The sequence below is a fragment of the Chlorocebus sabaeus genome, chromosome 5 (assembly GCF_047675955.1).
Source record: "Chlorocebus sabaeus isolate Y175 chromosome 5, mChlSab1.0.hap1, whole genome shotgun sequence".
Classification (NCBI taxonomy): Eukaryota; Metazoa; Chordata; class Mammalia; order Primates; family Cercopithecidae; genus Chlorocebus; species Chlorocebus sabaeus.
The window spans coordinates 19,966,733-19,986,677 of record NC_132908.1 but is presented as its reverse complement, the minus strand read 5'-3'; the positions used below and the strand labels follow the sequence as shown (position 1 = coordinate 19,986,677).

Genomic DNA, 19,945 nt, shown 5'->3' with positions numbered 1-19,945 from the left:
GGACAAAATTCTGATGAGATCCCGTAAAATGTGAGGATGTCACTGGCCTGGGCTAGCCTGGAGATTTCCTTGCAGGTCATATGTCCCAACATACTTGAGCCAGCTTTGGTCAGCTTTCTTTCTGAAGCTTTGAGCTATGGCGTGTGGCCTCATTTAACCTCCCCTAGCATGGCTCCACATTTCTCTTCCCTATCCATACTATAGTTTTTTTTTTTTTTTTTTTTTTTTTTTTTTTTTGAGACAGAGTCTTGCTTTGTTGCCCAGGCTGGAGTGCAGTGGTGGGATCTTGGCTCACTGCAAGCTCCGCCTCCTGGGTTCACGCCATTCTCCTGCCTCAGCCTCCCAAGTAGCTGGAATTACAGGTGCCTGCCACCACACCTGGCTAATTTTTTTTGTATTATTAGTAGAGATGGAGTTTCACCGTGTTAGCCAGGATGGTCTCAATCTCCTGACCTTGATCTCCTGATCTGCCCGTCTCAGTCTCCCAAAGTGCTGTTTGTTTTGTTTTGTTTTTTTAAATACACGTCTATGTAATCAACAGGATTTGGTAAAGAAAAAAAATACACATCTAGCCTGGGCAGTATAACAAGACCCCATTTCTACAAAATAAAGAAAATTAGCTGGGTATAGTGGCACATGTCTGTCGACCTAGCTACTTAGGAGGTTGAGGTGGGAGGATCACTTGAGTCCAGGAGGCTGAGGCTGTAGTGAGCTATGATTGTGCCACTGCACTCCAGCCTGGGCAACGGAGCGAGACCCTGTCTCAAAAAACAAACAAATAAACCCCCAAATCCAGAAAACCCACATTGTCTCATTTGTCCTGTAAGACAGAATTTAAGATCCTTGAGAAGGAGATTTATACTCTTTATGAATGAAAAGTTGTCCCCTCTCTAGTATGAGATTAATTCCTCCACCTGGCCTTTGACCTCATCATCACCTATCTCTTCTGAAACTTTGCCCCCCAGTTCCACCCTCACATCCACACATTCCCAACTTCTCTCCACTTCCGTCTGCCCCCAGCACCTCTCTACCTGTTTCAGACTCTCTATACTTGACAAGAACATCCTCCTTCCACTGGGAAGCTACTCTATGGGCAACTTCACTCTTTTCTCTTTCCCCTTGTGGACAAGCTCCCTGGAAACACAATGTACCACCACTTCCTCACCTCTTCAACCCATTGCAGTCAAACTTCCACCCTGAGAGCGTTCTCTGGTAGAGATGAACAATGCCCTCCATTCCCCCACCAGTGGAAATATATCCCTATTATCGCTGGATAATAAATCTGGGTTCAAGTGATTCTTATGCCTCAGCCACTGGAGTAGCTGGGATTATAGGCCTGTACCACTGAGACCCACTTATTTTTGTATTTTTAGTAGAGATGCGGTTTCACCACATTGGCCAGGCTGGTCTCGAACTCCTGGCCTCAAGTGATCCACCTGCCTCGACCTCTCAAAGTGCTGGGATTACAGGAGTGAGCCACTGCGCCCGACCTTCATATACTCCTTTATAGCAGTGCAGGAACGGACTAACATAGCATCCCAACACCTTTCTCTCTTGTTTTCCTCCCACCTCTCTGGGTTCTCCTTTCCTGTGTTCCTTTGGTGGTTCCCTTCTTCTGCCCACCCTTCAAATGCTGGTGTTTCCCAAGTGCTGCCTTTGATTGTCTTCTCTCTCCCCTTCGCATCTCCACAGGTGCGATCCCTGCACTACCATTTATTTCATTCATATAATTAAAATGCTGATGGCTCAAAACCCCTTATTTCTTGGCTAGGTCTCCTCACTGGAGCTCCTCCTCCTCCTAATGTTCTCCAAACTCTGGAGTGTCTCAGACTCTGGATGTTTAAAACCATCTTTCCCTTCAGAGATCTGTTCTTCTTGGGCATCATCTTCTCTTCACCATTCTTTCACCCCCTACAGCCAGGGATGACATTCTGTAAATTCTAACTCCCCAAAATCTTTTCTATGCACCTTTTTTTTTGAGACGGAGTCTTGCTCTGTTGCCAGGCTGGACTGCAGTGGCGTGATCTCGGCTGATTGCAAGCTCCACCTCCTGGGTTCATGCCATTCTCCTGCCTCAGCCTCCTGAGAAGCTGGGACTACAAGTGCCCGCCACCACGCCTGGCTAATTTTTTTGTATTTTTAGTGGAGACGGGGTTTCACCATGTTAGCCAGCATGGTCTCGATCTCCTGACCTTGTGATCTGCCCACCTTGGCCTCTCAAAGTGCTGGGATGACAGGCGTGAGCCACTGTGCCCAGCCTCCATGCACCTCTTTCTTGATTAACTTTTATTTTGGGCTCAGGGGTATGTGTGCAGGCTCGTTAGATAGGTAAACTCCTGTCATAGGGGTTTGTTATATAGATTATTTCATCACCCAGGTATTAAGCCTAGTACCCATCAGTTATTTATCCTGATCTCCTTCCTCTCACCCGCACCCTCCAATAGGCCCCAGTGTGTGTTTTTCCCCTTTATGTGTCCATGTGTTTTCATCATTTAGCTCCAACTTATAAGTAAGAACATGCTGTATTTGGTTTTCTATTGCTGTGTTAATTTGCTAAGGATTATGGCCTCCAGCTCCATACATGTTCCTGCAAAGAACATGATCTCATTCTTTTTTATGGCTGCATAGTATTCTGTGGCATATGCGTACCACATTTTCTTTATCCAGTCTACCACTGTTGGGCATTTACATTGATTCCATCTCTTGCTATTGTTAATAGTGCTGCAGTGCACATATATGTGCATTTGTCTTTATGACAGAATAATTTATATTCCTTTGGGTATGTACCCAGGGATGGGATTGCTGGTTTGAATGGTAGTTCTGTTTTTAGGTCTTTGAGGAATCATCACACTGCTTTCCACCATGGCTGAACTAATTTACACTCCCAACAAGTGTGTAATTGTTCCTTTTTCTCTGAAACCTCGCCAGCACTTGTTATTTTTTGACTTTAATAATGGCCATTCTTACTGGCCACATACTCTTTCTTCCATTCACAGTGCCTTGGCTTAAGCCCACTCAACACTAGGGCAGGCAATTGCAAGAGTCAAACTGGTCTCTTCCCTCCGGTATTACATCCCTTCAGTTCCTCCTTCACAGCATTGCTCGAGCATTTGAAGATGCAAACCTGATCGTATTAGTACCTGGCTTGCAATCCTCCAGTGCCTTTATATCCTATAGCACAGGAAACTCGTGAGCATGGCCTATATCAATCCTCCATCACCTGTTATTTCTGTCATGCACATTCTCTCTCTCTCACCCCCATATCCATGCTGATGGTCCCTAAAGCTCTAACATACCTCATGCCCCTGCTCATGCTGTTGCCTCTACCTGGAACACCATTTCTCCCTATCCCATCATTCTCAGGTGCTAGGCAAACACCTACTCATTCATCAAGACTCAGCGGAAGGGGCACTTGCTCCATGAAGATGTCCTGAGCCTACTCCTCACAGGTGGAATGAACTGATCCTGCCACTGATACCTTGCAGTCCCATACCTAGCTATCTACTCATTTCTATAGAAAACACTTAATAGCACTTCTTAACATCCCTGTTTCCCACTGTTAGGCTGTGAGTTCCTCGAGGATGGGTTTTGTGTGTCTTCATGTCCATCTCCCCAGTGCCTGGCCCAGGGACTGGTTCATGGCAGATTGTCAATGAAACATTGCTGAATGAATGAATGGGTAGATAAATAAATAAAATTCCTTGTCTATAATGTTACCATAAATATTTTTCTGTAGAGTTTATTAGGGAATGATTGGGCTCTGGTACAGAATAATATCTAATACTAACTGTTGACTTAATAGGTTTAGAAAATGCCCTATTTGGTTTGAGGTTGTATAAAAATCTACTCTTTAAGTGGGTTCCTTTTCTCTCTGTCTTCCCTTGTTAGTTAAAATAGTATGCAATTTTAAAAATTATACATATAGTTTTTATGGCTGGGCTCAGTGGCTCAAGCCTGTAATCCTAGCACTTTGGGAGGCTGAGGCAGGAGGATCACTTGAGGTTAGGGGTTCGAGATCAGCCTGGCCAACATGGTGAAACTCCGTCTCTACTAGAAATACAAAGATTAGCCAGGTGTGGTGGTGTGTGCCTGTAGACTCAGCTACTTGGGAGGCTGAGGTAGAAGAATTGCTTGAACCTGGGAGGAGGAGGCTGCAGTGAACTGAGATCAAGCCACTGCACTCCAGTCTGGGAAACAGAGTGAGACTCCATCTCAAAACAAAAACAAAAACACAAACAAAAACAAACTATATATATAGTTTTTAAATTAAAAATGCTAGATATGTACTATAATTACATATAATATACAATTTTAAAACTATATTAACATTTTAAAACTATATACACTATATATAATTTTAAAACTATATATACTATATATAATTTTAAAACTATACATAAATTTGAAGAAAGTTCAAATCTTCAAAACCTCTCTGATCTTCACTGTATTTAATTCCAAACTATACAGTTTTAAAAATTGCATACGATTTATATATATATATATACACACACACCCCCACATAATTAAATGTATATGTATAATTTTTATTTATTAAAACAGAGATGGGGTCTCACTATGTTGCCCAGGCTGGTCTCAAACTCCTGGATGCAAATGATCCTCTGTCTCGGCCTCCCGAGGTGCTGGGATTACAGGTGTGAGCCACTGACTGCACCCGGCCAAATTTATATATACACTTTTAATTTAAATTTAGAATTGGAAACCTAAATATTTGAAAAGGTGGGGCTTGCTGGAGTCAGGCTGAGGACTGAGACTAAGGCATGGCTGGAGTCCTTCCTTTCTTCTTCTGCCTGTTTTGTCTTAGAAGCCAAATGGGCCAATGGGCTGAATTACTTTATCCTGGTTGATCAAGCAGTGTGTTTTGGGGTCACTTATCACCTTTGCCCCAGTAGGACGGTCCTGCAACCATTTAATTATTCAATGCCCCAAACAAGATCATCCAAATCAGATAAACTGATGGCTATCCTAGGAGGCCGGGTGACTATGACGTCAATATCTGTCGTCCGGCAATGTCCAAAGCCTCAGCATAACGATGGCGTCCAAACACACACGACCCACCCTTGCCCCCAGGAGCCAGGAGACACGTACGCGATGAGGTTGAAGTAGTCCTTGTTGGATAACTGCTCCTCCAGCAGCAGCCGCAGGGAGTGCTGGATATGAATAATGTACATGGAATTGGTCGCAGAGATATCAAGCAGTACAACCACCCTAAAAGGAAACACGAGCTTTAAGAGGAGAACCGAATCTCTGAGATAATGTTTATTTTGTTCCATTTTACTATTTAAAGTTTTTTCCAGGGGAATTTTGCATGCCAAATTCATAGCTGGCCAAAATCTTCTCTGTGGTTTGAGGCCAACAGAGGTGGGCTTACAATGGTAGATTAATGGGGTCAGGGAACCCCCCTTCTCTCCCAAGAGATGCTGTAATGGAATAAAGCCTCATGGTGGAGGTGGTTTAAGGGGTAGGGGCTTCATATAATGATTTTCATAGATTTACTTTAAATAATTAGCATTCAATATTTTTATAGGTCAGAATATGAATATACATACATACATACATATATATATATATTTTTTAGATGGTCTCTCTCTGTTGCCCAGGCTGGAGTGTAGTGGTGTGATCATGGCTCACTGAAGCCTCAACCTCCTGGGCTCAAGAGATACTCCTGCCTCAGCTTCCCAAGTTGCTGGGACCACAGGCACACATCACCATTCCTAGCTAAATTTTTTTTTTGTGTGTGTGTGGAGACCAGGTCTGCCCATGTTGCTCAGGCTGTTTTTGAACTCCTGGCCTCAAGTGATCCTCCTGCCTTGGCCTCTTAAAGTACTGGAAATACAGGAATGAGCCACTACACCTGCCATAGGTTGGGGTCTTTGTAGGGAAAACAAAAACCAGGTGAGCAAGTAACATGAGGAATTAGGTATATCTGGACCTCTTGGAAAATATTTTTATTTTTTTGTTTGCTCTCTGTTTTAAGATCTCTAGCCTCATTCGTTCTTTCTCTCATTTTACAACTTCAAACTTATATTCCTACCTCCTGCCCCATTCTCATTTTGAGACAGCTATGGATAGCAAAAGAAAATCCATGGGATTTACAGTCAGAAGACCTTGGTTCAAGTTCCACTTCATACCAGCTGTGTGGCCTTAGGCAAGTCACAAAACCTCTCTGATCTTTGTTTAAGTAGTTTAACTATAAACTACTTGTAAGACTCATCATAGGGTTGCTTCAAGAACAAAATTACATAATAGATGTATAGTGGCCAGGTGTGGTGGCTCATGCCTGCAATCCCAACATGTTGGGAGGCTGGGGCAGAAGAATCACTTGAGGTCAAGAGTTTGAGACCAGCCTGGGCAACATAGCGAGACTCTGTCTCTAATAATAATAATAATAATAATAGATGTAGAGTATTATGAAATATAATAATTTGTAAATGTTAATTCATCAAACAAGGTATGGAATCGTAATAATGACCATAATAGATAACTATTGTTTCTCCCAACTCAGCATCCATTACCTCATCTGGCAACAGCATCCTGATTTTCCTTTGGGAAACACCTCTGCCTCTATCAGTCAATTTGAGTTGAGTGAAACTGAGCCCACTGCAAGCTTCAGGGATGGGCATTTGACCCTGGCCAATCAGAACATCACACCTCTGGCTGGGTGGGAGGATCCATTCATCCATGACCCATTTGCTCTGGCCAGGGAGGAGGTGTGATTTTTTTTGTAGACACAGGGATTCGCTCTGTTGCCCAGGCTGGAGTACGGTGGCACAATCATAGCCCACTGCAGCCTTGAACCCCTGGGCTCAAGCGACCCTCCTGCCCCTGCCTCAGCCTCCCAAGTAGCTGGGACTACAGGTGTACAACACCATGCCCAGCTAATTATTTTATTTTTTGTAGAGACAGGGTCTCACTATGTTGCCCAGTCTGGTCTCAAACTTTTGGCCTCAAGCGATCCTCCTACTTTGGCCTCCTAAAGTGCTGGGATTGCAAAAATGCTCAGTGACACAACGATGACATTATTGACATCAATGATGGTGGTGGTGACTTTTTCCTCCCCTGGGGGTTCTGCTGAGAGATTCCCAATCCCTAATCTAAGGGATGGCTTCTGATGATACCAACAGGGAATTCATGAGTCAGATAAACGTCATGTCACACACCAGACCCACGAAGGATAAGAACCCTGCTTAGGAAAGGTACCTTTTTTCACAGACAGTGCCCCAAATCCTTCTGCTGGCCAGGGAGAGCCACTCGATCCGCCTCTCGTACATCCGCATAGCTCTGTTGAGCTGTTTCTGCAGAGGTGTGGGCCACAGTGAGTGGCTGCTCAAAGGCTGAGCAACCAAGGGGCCTGAGGGGAAGTGAGTATACCCAGGTGGGCTTCAGGGAATGGTGTGTCAAGTCCCTGGGAATCCAGGCAGTATAATCATTCCACTAAATCATGGACAAATTCGCCACAAGACCAGGAAGGGAAGAGTCACACGGTATTTCATTGCATCAAATGGGGGAGGAAGCAGATCTTTCCCCAGAGGATTACAGGCTTTTTTTTTTTTTTTCTTTCTTTCTTTTTTTTTTTTTTTAAGGCATTGAGGTCCCTGCTTGGGGAGGAGGTGGCCAAAGCTCCAGGGGGTCTGTAGGTGGAGCACACAGTCCCTCTTTACAAGAGGGAGTTTAGTCAATGGCTTGGTGACTCCATAGCCCAGGGAACCTTCCTCCCATCTCCGCCTCCTGCACCCCATTTTCTGACTGATTGAACCCATCACTGACCTGGTACTCATAGAGGAAGGGTGGGTCCACATGAATGTTCTTCACTGTCCCATCGTGCCATTCAAATTGTATCATTGCCTTCTGTTCTCAGGCACGGGCAGGAGGGTGAGCAGGTGAACAGAAGTACATGTAGTTTAATTTGGGCACTGGTTCTCCAAATCAGGTGCAGGAGAGGGAAGTGGGCTCTGAACACATTCGAGGTTGGATTGAACTCCCTCCCAGAACTCCACCACACACACCCCGCAATACCACCACCACCAGGTCATTGCCTTGTCTGGAACTGGAAGTAGAGCGCCTTAGAGAGAGTGATCCCCTGAATGGACCATGCCTGACAGCAAGCCTCTCAGGCTGTCTTCCTGAGAAGCTTTTCTGAACATCAGAGTCATGAAGATATGGTTGGAGGGTTTTAGTAAAAGAGAGCACAGTCGGAGACCTTAAAATATACTGGCCATAGCTTCTTAGGTTTGGAAACCTAGACAGGCTTTCACAGATGCTTTGAAAATCAAATTTGTTCATCTTGTTTTTTCATCCTCCACCAAGTCAACATATCCATCTCTCTATCACTCCATCCATCTAGTCATTCATCCATGCACTGCTAGACCTACATGTCCCTTACTCCTCCCTCTTCCTTTCAGTTTTCCATCTTTCTGCTATCTTTCTATTCACCTATTATTCCTTCCTTCCATTTCTCCATCCTTTCACTCCTACATCCTTCCATCCTTACTTTAATTTCTACTTTCATTCTTTCATTTGCCCTTTATTCCATTTTGTCATCCATCCTTCCATTTTCCATTTTACCCTTCCACCTGTTCAGATTTCCATCCATTCACCCATCCATTCACCCATCCATGCATCCATCCATCCATCCATCCATCCATCCATCCATCCATCCATCCACTCATCCATTTATCCATCCATCCATCCATCCATCCATCCATCCATCCATCCATTCATCCATCCACCCACCCACCCATCTATCCATCCACCTATCCATCTGTCCATCCATCCATCCATCCATCCATCCATCCATCCATCCATCCATCCACATTTCCATTCATTCATCATTCTTTTCCTTCTTCTGGCCAACCTTCCTTCCAACTACCTTCTCAGCCATCCAGTAAACATTCATTGATTTCCTACTCATACTAAACATGGGGGATAGAGAGTTAGAGAAGAGCGTTCCCTCTTTATACTTCATACTTGATGGAGATTTAAATATGTAAAAATTCATGCATTAACCCTTTATGGGAGCAATAGCAGAAGTCTGCATTAGGTACAGCGAGGACATAAAGAGAGCAAGTCTGTCCTGTCTGAGTTGGGAGGAGAAAACCTTCATGGAGGAGGTGACCGTGGTACCTGATTTATCCCTCTTGCCCCATCTCCCGAGTTCAATTTTTTAGATCTTTGAAAACCAACAGCTACAGTGGATTTGATGTGCATTCTAGGGTCCTGGGTGGGAAGCCTGAATCCCTGGTGATTCTTATTGCCAGAATATTTAAGAAGGTGGGAAAAGCCACCAGGGAGCTCTCCTGTGGAGGACTGGAGAAAATGATGAATCTGAATTACCTCATGGATAGTCGATGACACTGTTTTCTGGAGAATAGGTACAAATTCCTCCACAGGAGAGAATGCGTTGGGTGCCAGGACCTGATACAGACTTAATTTCTTGGCTGAAAAAATAAATTGTGAGGTTTTAAGCACTGCCTGGGAAGCTCCAAAGGGTTCAAGACTTTTGTTTTTTTGAGACAGGGTTTTGCTCTGTCACCCAGGCTGGAATGCAGTGGCACAATCGTAACTCACTGTATCCTCAAACTCCTGGACTCAAGGTATCCTCCTGCCTCAGCCTACCTGAGCATCTGGGACTATAGGTGTATGCCACCACACCCAGATAATTTTATTTTTTATAGAGATGGGGTCTTGCTATGTTACCTAGGTTGGTCTCAAATCCCTGGTCTCAACTAATCCTTCCTTCTTGGCCTCCCAAAGTGCTGGGATTGCAGATGTGAGCCTGTGCCCGGCCGGATTCAAGCCTTTTAGTCAGTCACCTGTTTCCTGGGTTCTGCCCTCTTTGGAGATTTACCTTTCAGACCATTGACCTTAAGCCACTCTGCAGAAGTCTTGTCCAAGTTTGGAAACTCAATGGTGAGAGGAGCATCATGCTTTGGGGGTTTAGGCAAGAGGCTTATGAGTAGCCCATTTGCAATCTCTGTGGAAATCTAAATTAAATGAGAAAGCCCTCATTACATAATCATATATTAGAGTTGAAAAGTCCTCAGTCTTCACCCTCCACCCAGTCAACGCAAGTGGAGCATCTTAAACACTCCACGGTAGATTAAAGGCGGTTTTGCCTTTCCCTTCCGTCATCCCCTCCCCTTCTCTGAAGATTTCTGGAATTTCCAGGGGAAGACGGAGGAGTACCCAGCAACTCGCTTGCTCTCACAGTGGCCTATGCTCCTGGCTCCCTCCCTAACCTTACTGGGAAGATCAGCACCACAGACTCCAAGATGACAGGTCGCCCCTCCATGTTTTGGAGAACTAAAAACTCCTGCAGCAAATCACTCAGTAAGCCCCCACGTGGCCACCCTGTGGCCACATTTACAAAGTAAAGAACCGAGGCTCTGAGAGGTTAAATTACATAGTGAATGTAAAAGTAAAACATAGAACAGCAAGTCCCAAACTTCAGAGATTTGAGCACTGCCTTCATAAATTTTGCTATATCTGAGTACTACTGTATTACTATATTTTAAGAATCAACATGTAACATTAAAGCTTTTTAGTTATTAATTTTCTTTAAGTTTAAAAATTCTATAATTTTCTTTAAGTTTAAAAATTCACAATTTTAGAAAGAAGATCTATGATGACCATAATGAGCTAGTTTGAAATAGATACCATTTAAAAAATATATTAATCCATGCACCACATAAAATCATCTTGCAAACTACAAGTAGTACATGCACTTCATTTTTGGAAACTCTTGGCAAGGTTTTGGGCCTTAGACCTGGGTTCAGTCCAAACTCAATCTATTTCTATCTCTGCAATCTTAGGCAAGTTATGTAACCTCTTAGCTTCGGTTTCCTCATCTATAAAAAGTAATAATATACTTAACTCAGACTGTTGTTAAGATAAAACATTTAAATAATTGAACATTGTGCCTATCTTATAACGAGCATTTAATAAATGAGAACTACTATAATTCTTTTTTTTTTTTTTTTTTTCTGAGATGGAGTCTTGTTCTGTCACCCAAGCTGGAGTGCAGTGGCACTATCTGGGCTCACTGCAACCTCTGCCTCCTGGGTTCAAGTGATTCTCCTGAGTCAGCTTCCCACATAGCTGGGATTACAGGTGCCTGCCACCACGCCTCACTAAGTTTTGTATTTTTAGTAGAGACAGTGTTTCACCATGTTGGCCAGGCTGGTCTTGAACTCCTGACCTCGAGCGATCTACCTGCTACAGCTTCACAAAGTGCTGGGATTACAGGTGTGAGCCATCACACCTGGCCAAGAACTATTATAATTCTAATACTAATTGTTGTTTTTGTATTTATACATTTTTAAAATTCTTTTTTGAGACAGGGTCTCGCTCCATTGCCCAGGCTGGAGTGCAGTGGTGCCATTATGGCTCACTGCAGCCTTGACCTCCCAGGTTCAATCATCCTCCCACCTCAGCCTCCTGAGTAGCTGGGACTACAGGCCCGTGCCATCGTGCCTGGCTCATTTTTTATTTTTTGTAGAGACGGTGTTTTGCCATGTCGCACAGGCTGGTCTTGAACGCCTGGACTCAAGTGATCCTCTGGCCTTGGCCTCCCAAAGCACTGGGATTTCAGGTGTGAGCCATGGCTGAGGTGAGAATGACTCTCTTCAAGACAGCCTATTCTGGGTGGTTGAGGTTTTCCTGGTTCTCCAAACTGAGGGTAAGGGAGGGGACAGTGACAAGACAGAGGGGGTGGCAGAAGCCTGTTGATCTTTCTCTGAAATAAATTTTACAGTTAGTAAATCCACCAGGATCTTTCTGGCACCATGGTGGGCCCACCCAGCCCACCCAACTCAGAGCTCTGGGGTGCAATGAAGGGTGGGCCTTGCCTTGTTTCGATTTTAGGAAGTGACGGGCACTGGCAGCTGTGCTGTCTATTAACAGGTGAGAAAGGGGAACAAGGCCAGCTGAGTGCTGCTGGGAGAAGGCCCCAGAATTGACACTCACACCACCTACCTCCTCCATGGTGCAGGTGAGCGCCTCACAGGGGCTGCTGTGCCTCAGGGCTTGCACGTGGCTGAGGAGGCTCTGGGCCTTCTGAATTTCTGCCAGGAGCTCATCCATATCCCGGCTGGTGTAGAGCTGAGGGTGGCAAGAGCAATCAGCCAGCCAGAATCACTTGGCTACCTGCAGAGGCCAACCCAGGAAGGGGCAAGCAGCCAGGCCAATGCCCAGGCAGAGGGGCAGACTCTCTCCACTAGGCCTTATAAACTGCTACCCATGTGCCAGGAAGAGCCTGCAGACATGCTGTGCTCCATTTTGCAACTGACCTGCTGTGTTTTAAAACAATTGAAGAGTTTTCTAACTGTAAAAGTATAAAGAAACACTTTACATGCACTAGGATGGCTATAATAATAATTATTATTTATTTATTTTATTATTATTTTTAGAGAAAGGGTCTTTTTCTGTCACTCAGGCTGGAGTGCGGTGGTGCAATCATTGGTCACTGCAGCCTCGAACTCCTGGGCTCAAGTGATCCTCCTGTGTCAGCCTCCTGAGTAGCTGTGACTACAGCCATGTGCTACCACGCCAGACGAATTTTTAATTTTTTTGTAGAGATGGGCTGTCACTATATTGCCTAGGCTAGTCCAAACTCCTGGCCTCAAATGATCCTCCTGTCTCAGCCTTCCAAAGCACGAGGATTACAGACATGAGCCACCATGCCTGGTCAAGCCACAGGTTTTAAGATAAAATATTTCTTAAACCAGTCAGTTTCAGTCATTTACTTTACCTTTCTAACCTCTGTAGTCTGAGTCACCTACAGACAGAGTCCAGATGATGAGGTATCAAGATAGGGTGCTGCCTGAGTTTGGCTCCCTGCTATGACAAGCAGGGACCTTGTGACCTTTGAATTCACTTGTGAGATGCAAACACTCATTTACTCATGGTTATTAATGGTAGGCAAGACACAGCCTGGGAGCGACCAGATGATTGCATTCGTAATCTTCCAAATGGACCTACACACATGTTTGCTAATCGTTGCCTCCCTTGTGAACACAGGGTGGCTGATGTCTAGTTATTAACTGGGACAAGGACAGTAATGGATGGATCGGTACAGAATGGATTGCTCATTTTGCTCTGCAGTGGGTCCCCTGCAGTAGCAGGAGTTGATCTAGGAGAGAAAATCAAGGCAATTCAGACTCAGTGCTTTGCGGGGAGCAGAGCTAGGCTGGGGCCTATATTAATGGCAACTGGAGAGTGAGGATTCTGCAGGCAGGGTTTTAAAAGGCCTCTGGGCTCCCAGGCATGCAATCAATGCATCATACAGGCTGACCAAAGCATCTCCTGTGACTTCAGGTTGTCCCTGTTCTTCCCACATATTCATTCTAACCCGATTTTACCGTGTAACCTCATTGAATACAGGTGGGGACGGGGAGAAAAGGAGAAACAAGTGTATAGTGTGGTCCTGGCCCAGACCTCCTGGGTACAACCTTGGAGGCAGACAAGGAGAGAAGAAGAGGGGCCACGTGTTGGTAGAAGGGCTTACCTCCATCTTTGGGCTGTAGCAGTGGTAGTAGCCCCTAACAGCTTCTGCAAGGTTCTTCAGGACAGCCTGCAGGGATGAGGCCAGGGTCAGCCCTCACTAGGGCAACACCAATACTCCAGTAAGCCTTCTCCTTGACTGAACCTCCCAATTATCTGAAGCTTCCCATTTTACCAAAGGGAGAACCAGGCACAAGGACAGGTGCATTCTCGTCCACACCCGGGGGCCTGTCCAAGCATGAGGCCTCAAAGGCCAGCCCAACTGACTACCGCCAAAGCCAAGGGACACCTCAGAGAATCTCGGGCACTCACAGGGGGCATCTGATCATCACAGCTGTAGGTGATGAAGTGGATGATGAGTTCTCTTCCCATGGTGGACTGCTGGATGTAGTCGGACAGGATTTCAGAAGGCTGATCTGGGCTGAGGAGAAGGCAGAAAAGTGGACACCCCAGGTCAGATCACTTTGAGAACATTTCAGAGCACAATGGTAATTCCCAAAGAACATCTACCCATTTTTAACTGGCCACCTGTGTCCCAGGTCACCTATGCGGGATGTAGGGCTAGGTGGACTGCAGGCCTGGCTGCCCTGCCTCCTCTGCAGATGGGTGGCCTGTGACTGCAGTCCTTTCCTCATGTGTGTGTGTGAAGAGTCATGGTTGATGATCTTTTCTTTCTTTCCTTCCTTCTTTTCTTTCTCTCTCTTCCTTCTTTCCTTCCTTTTCTATCTTTTCTTTTCCTTCTTTCTTCTTTCTTTTTCTCTTTTTTTCTTTTCATTTCTTTCTTTTTCTCTTTTTCTCTTCCTTCTTTCCTTCCTTCCTTTTCTCTCTTCCTTCTTTCCTTCCTTTCTCTTTTCTTTCTTTCATTCTGTTTCTTTGTCTTTCTCTCTTTCTTTCCTTTCTTTCTCTCTCTTTCTTTCTCTCTCTTTTTCTTTTTCTCTCTCTGCCTGTGACTGCGATCTTTCCCTCATGTATGTGTGAAGAGCCATGATTGATGATCTTTTCTCTTTCTTTCTTTCCTTCCTTCCTTCTCTCTCTCTCTCTCTCTCCCTCTCTCCCTCTCTCTCCCTCCCTTTCCCTCCCTTTCCTTCCTTCCCCTTCCTTCCCCTCCCTCCCTCCCTCCCTTCCTCCTTCCTTCCTTCCTTCCTCCCTCCCTCCCTTCCTCCCTTCCTCCCTTCCTCCCTCCCCTCCCCTCCCCCTTCCCTCCCCTTCCCTTCCCTTCCCTGGGTCTCACTATGCTACCCAGGTTACAGTGCAGTGGAACAATCATAGCTTACTGCAGCCTTAAACTCCTGGGCTCAAGCAATCCTCCTGCCTCAGCCTCCCAAGTAGCTGGGACTACAGGTGCACACAACCATGACCAGCTAATTTTTATCTTTTTTTAGAGATAGGTTCTCACTGTGTTGCCCAGACTGGTCACAAACTCCTGGCTTCAAGCAGTCCTCCTGTCTCGGCCTCCCAAAGTGCTGGGATTACAGGCATGAGCCACTGTGACCGGCCAATCTTTTCTCAAACAGTGGTTTGGTTCTTCAGTTCCTTTCGTGTAGTATGTCAACTGCTTAGGAAAGAAGACCTACCAGCTTCTCATGATGACCACCAGGGAATCCAGCCCCTTGAGAGTGAAGATCTTCTTCAGAGCTTGTAGCAGGTTGCTGCCTCCATCAGGCTGCAGTGTTTTTACCCAGAGCTTAAGTTCCTGGAGGCTGGGGGGAGACAACAACGGCAACCTAATTATAAGACTGTTTGTATTTAATTTCATTTTAATTTCTTTTTAGAGATAAGGTCTGGCTATGTCACCCAGGCTGAAGTGCAGTGGTGCAATCATAACTCACTGTAACCTTGAACTCCTGGGCCCAGGCGATCCTCCTGCCTCAGCCTCCCAAGTAGCTGGGACTGCAGGTGTGTGGCATCCTGCCCAGCTAATTTTTATATTTTTTGTAGAGGGCTGGGCATAGTGTCTCATGCCTGTAATATTAGCACTTTTGGGGGCCAAGGTGGGTGGATCACTTGAGGTCAGGAATTCAAGACCAGCCTGGCCAACATGGTGAATCCCATCTCTACTAAAAATACAAAAAAAATTAGCCAGCTGTGGTGGCACATGCCTGTAATCCCAGCTACTTGGGAGGGTGAGCAGGAGAACTGCTTGAACTCCAGAGGCGGAAGGTTGCAGTGAACTGAGATTGTGCCACTCTCACTGCACTCCAGCCTGGGCAACAGAGTGAGACTCTATCTCAAAAAAAAAAAATTATGTAGAGATGGGGGTCTCACTGTGTTGCCCAGGCTGGTCTTGAACTCTTGGCCTCAAGAGGTCCCCCTCCCTAGCTTCCCAAACAGCTGGTATTATAGGTGTGAGCCCCTACACCTGGCCTGTAGTATTAGGTACCAGGCCCAGGACAAATATTAGCTCATTTAAACCTAATGATAACTTGTTGAGGTGGTACCTTTATTCCCATTTTGTAGATGAGGAAACTGAGTTAGGACTTGCCCAAGGTGATAATGTAAGCAACTGTTACAACTGAGATTTCAAACCGGGTCTGACTCTAAGATCTGAGCTTTTAGAAATTGTGCTATGTGAGGGTCTGGGCCTGAGTTCCTTCCTCCCCATACCCACTGTCTTGGGAGCCAGCCCTCAACAGGAGGCATGGAGTTAATTCCGCGACCCTAAGAAGGCTCTAAGAGAAAGCATTATGGCTGCGTGGCTTATGTCTCACGTGGGTTGGGGTACACACCACTGGTGAGAAGAAAAATAACTTGATTCTTTCTTGGCTAAAACTTTGCACAACACTAGTGAAAAAGGTCTGTTCTTTCTACTTCAAAAAATCAAAAATCTGAAAGAAAATCTCAGTGTGGTGCTAATAAGTTCATCTTTCATGATCATAACTGTCAAGTCTCCTTTTTGAACAGCAAGAACAAGTCCCAGGTCTAGCGCCTTCTCTAGCCAATAGATTTAAGCTGGAATTTAAAACCATTGTTTTTCTCTCATTGTATTTATTTGTATGGCTGCTTTCTTTCTTTCTTTTTCTCAAAGCCATTAAAGAAAGATATATGGTTGCTTTCTAATTATAGAAATATAATTACATGATTATAGAAGTATAATCATGCAAGTGATATGAACTTCTCAGTTATGGTATTGATAGAAAGTTTCCTTCAGGCCAGCAGCAGTGACTCATGCCTGCAATCCCAGCACTCTGGGAGGCTGAGGAGGGAGGACCACTTGAGGCCAGGAGTTCAAAACCAGTCTGATCAACATAGCCAGACCCCATCTCTACAAAAAAGGAAAAATTTAAAAAATTAGTTGGGCACACCCTTGTTGTCCTAGCTACTGGGGAGGCTGAGGCTGGAGGATCATTTGAGCTCAGGAGATAAGATGGCAGTAAGCTATGATTGTACCACTGTACTCCAGACGTGACAGAGCAAGACCTTGTCTCAAAACAAAATGAAACAAAACGAAAAAAACAAGTTTCTTTCAATAAAAAATAAATAGAATTGAAGTAAAGAAAAATCAACAATAGTACACATGGTAGGCCGGGCGCAGTGGCTCATGCCTGTAATCCCAGCACTTTGGGAGGCCAAGGAGGGCGGATCACTTGAGGTCAGAGTACGAGACCAGCCTGGCCAACATGGTGAAACCTCGTTGCTACTAAAAATACAAAAAAAAAAAAAAAAAAAAAAAAAAAAAATTAGCAGGGCATGGTGGAGCACACCTGTAATCTCAGCTATTTGGGAGGCTGAGGCAGGATAGTTGCTTGAACCCAGGAAATGGATGTTGTGGTGAGCCAAGATCACACCACTGCATTCCAGCCTGGGTGACAGAGTGAGACTCCATCTCAAAAATAAAATAAAATGAAATAAAATAAAATAAAATAAAATAAAATAAAACAAAACAATAGTACACATGGTAAAGATATGAATAGGGATATGACAAGAGAATTCTAGGAGTTCCTGAAGATGTAGAACTTTTGGCTGCCATCCACAACAACCCAGAGGTCACTGCTCCATCTAAAGTGGAAATCAGAGTACAAAATGCTCTCGTTTATTGAATACCTGGCACTAGCCTGGTACTTTGTTTTCATTTCATCTCCATAACAGTCCTGTGAAGAGTGGGTAGGATTGGCCTTGTTTTGCAAATGAGAGAGTTAAGGGACATGTCAAGAACACGCAGTGACTGTTGGGGTTGGGATTCAAAGCCAGAGGGCCAGAAGTGGGCAATTCTCTATCCGGAAGGGCTATTCTTTACGGCTAGTGCTGGTGAGGGGGCCTCCCTCCTAGAAATCTAAGCACATGCTTTTTTTTAAACTTCTAAATTTTTTTTGGAGACAGGGTCTCTCTCTGTCACCCAGGCTGGAGTACACTGGCACAACCATAGCTCACTGCAGCCTCGACCTCCCTCCCAGTCTCAATCAAACCTCCCACTTCAGCCTCCCGAGTAGTTGGGACTATAGGCACATGCCATCACACCGGGCTAATTTTTAAATTTTTTGTAGAGATGGGGTCTCACTGAGTTGCTCAGACTGGTCTCAAACTCCTGAGCTCAAGTGATCCTCCCACCTTGGCCTCCCAAAGTGCTGGGATTATAGGCATGAGCAACTGGCCCTGGCCAAAGCATGTGCGTTTTCCTGGGATCTGGAATCCAATCCTGGCTCTGCTGCGTTGGGCATCTTCCCTAAGCTGAGTCTGCATTTCCTCATCTGCAAAATGAGGATAATAATCCTATTCCATGGGGTGGCTATATATACTAAATGCAATCATCTATGCAAAGTACCTAGTATGGCAACCAACACATGGTGGGTGAGTGAGGACATTCCTTTCATGGAAAAGAAATTTCTACTCACTGGATAAATAGAAATTCTTACATACCTCCCTCCTATCCCTAAAAAAAAACCCCAGGCTAGAAACCCCCAACTAAAGGACATCCATGCAGTAGAGTACTATGTAGCCATTAAAACAAATGAGGTAGATTTGTATGCATTGACAGAGAAAGAGATTCAAGACCAGCTAGAAAGCCAAAGCACAGAGCAGTGTTATATAGGTCCTGTTTATGTCAAAATAAGAAGGTAAACACATAGATGCATGTGTGTGCAAATATTATTTGTGGAAGTGATATAAGGAACTATTTTGGGCCAGGCGGATGTGTCTATGGATGTGTCTCACATCCGTAGTCCCAGCACTTTGGGAGGCCAAGACTGGAAGAGCACTTGAGGCCAGGAGGTCAGGACCAGCCTGGACAACATCGCAAGATCCCATCTTTACAAAAATAAACAATATGGCTGGGTGTGGTGGCTCATGCCTGTAATCCCAACACTTTGGGAGGTCAAGGTGACAGATCACTTGAGGTCAGGAGTTCGAGACCAGCCTGGCCAACATGGTGAAACCCTGTCTCTACCAAAAAATGCAAAAGTTAGCTGGGCATGGTAGCGTATGCCTGCAGTCCCAGCTACTTGGGAGGCTGAGGCACGAGAATCACTTGAACCCGTGGGGTGGGGATTGCAGTGAGCCAAGATCACACCACTGTACTCCAGCCTAGGCAACAGAGACGTGTCTAAATAAACAAACAAAAATGTAGCAGGGTGTGGTGGCACATGCCTGTAGTCTCAACTACTCAGGAGGCTGAGGTGGGAGGATTGCTTAAGCCCAGGAGGTCAAAGCTGCAATGAGCTATGATTGTGCCACTGCACTCCAGGTTGGGAGACACAATGAGATCCTGTCTTGAAAAAAAAAAAAAAAAAGGAGGGAGACTCATTTGCTATTATTTATCATCCTTTCATACTGTTGGAATTTTTTAAAAACATGCATGTGTTATTTTCACATAATAAAACTATCTTTGCTAGTTTGGGGGTAAAAACGGGTCTTGTGGTCACCTTCTCTGTCGGTTTATGAATGGCTGCATGGCCATCTTTCCAAAAATTGTTTCTGCTTTTGTGAGTTGTCTCTTTGTACTCACTTATCTAGTAGTGTCCTGGGGTTTGCAGTTGAATTATTCAATAAAGACTCTGCTGGTTAGGGAGGAAAATGAAAAAGTCAATATCACCGTCAGGCAGGAAAGCCACTCACACAGAGGCGCTGACTTCCATGGGGTCCGGCCAGAGGGACCTGGCGTTGGTGCCAAAGGACAGGACAAATAGCTTCTCCTTGTGGCTCAGCTGCTCATCGATGAGGCTCTGTTGGACAAAAGGATGTCACTGGCTCCCATAGCCAGGGGAATGTGGAGCCTGGCTTTGCCTGTCTCGCCTTAGCCAGCCCCTCTGGGCTGGGTCTGAGCTGATTTGCTTCCCACCTGCCGGGCCTCCTGTGGGTGGGATGAGCATCTGGGCTGCCATCTCAGTGTGCTATGGTTGGCCCCTTGGCACTTACCTGTGGCACCCGGAGAGGGAGGACAGAGGTTGGGGCAGTGGTTTCTCTCTAAGGCATGTGAACTGGAGATGGAGCTGGT

The 19,945-nt window shown here is 45.2% G+C and overlaps 1 protein-coding gene across 1 annotated transcript in view; it reads right to left on the bottom strand.

Annotated features, from left to right (window-relative positions):
• VWA3A (von Willebrand factor A domain containing 3A) overlaps positions 1-19,945 on the bottom strand; it is a 64,552-nt gene that overhangs the window by 25,236 nt on the left and 19,371 nt on the right. The window contains exons 8-17 of the mRNA XM_073015227.1: positions 19,567-19,673; positions 15,093-15,218; positions 13,831-13,939; positions 13,523-13,588; positions 11,992-12,117; positions 9,866-10,001; positions 9,352-9,455; positions 7,786-7,866; positions 7,219-7,313; positions 5,107-5,226 (exon numbers count right to left, since the gene is read on the bottom strand). Of these exons, the coding sequence (XP_072871328.1) occupies positions 5,107-5,226; positions 7,219-7,313; positions 7,786-7,866; positions 9,352-9,455; positions 9,866-10,001; positions 11,992-12,117; positions 13,523-13,588; positions 13,831-13,939; positions 15,093-15,218; positions 19,567-19,673 (1,070 nt within the window). The remainder of the gene's footprint in view (positions 1-5,106; positions 5,227-7,218; positions 7,314-7,785; positions 7,867-9,351; positions 9,456-9,865; positions 10,002-11,991; positions 12,118-13,522; positions 13,589-13,830; positions 13,940-15,092; positions 15,219-19,566; positions 19,674-19,945) is intronic.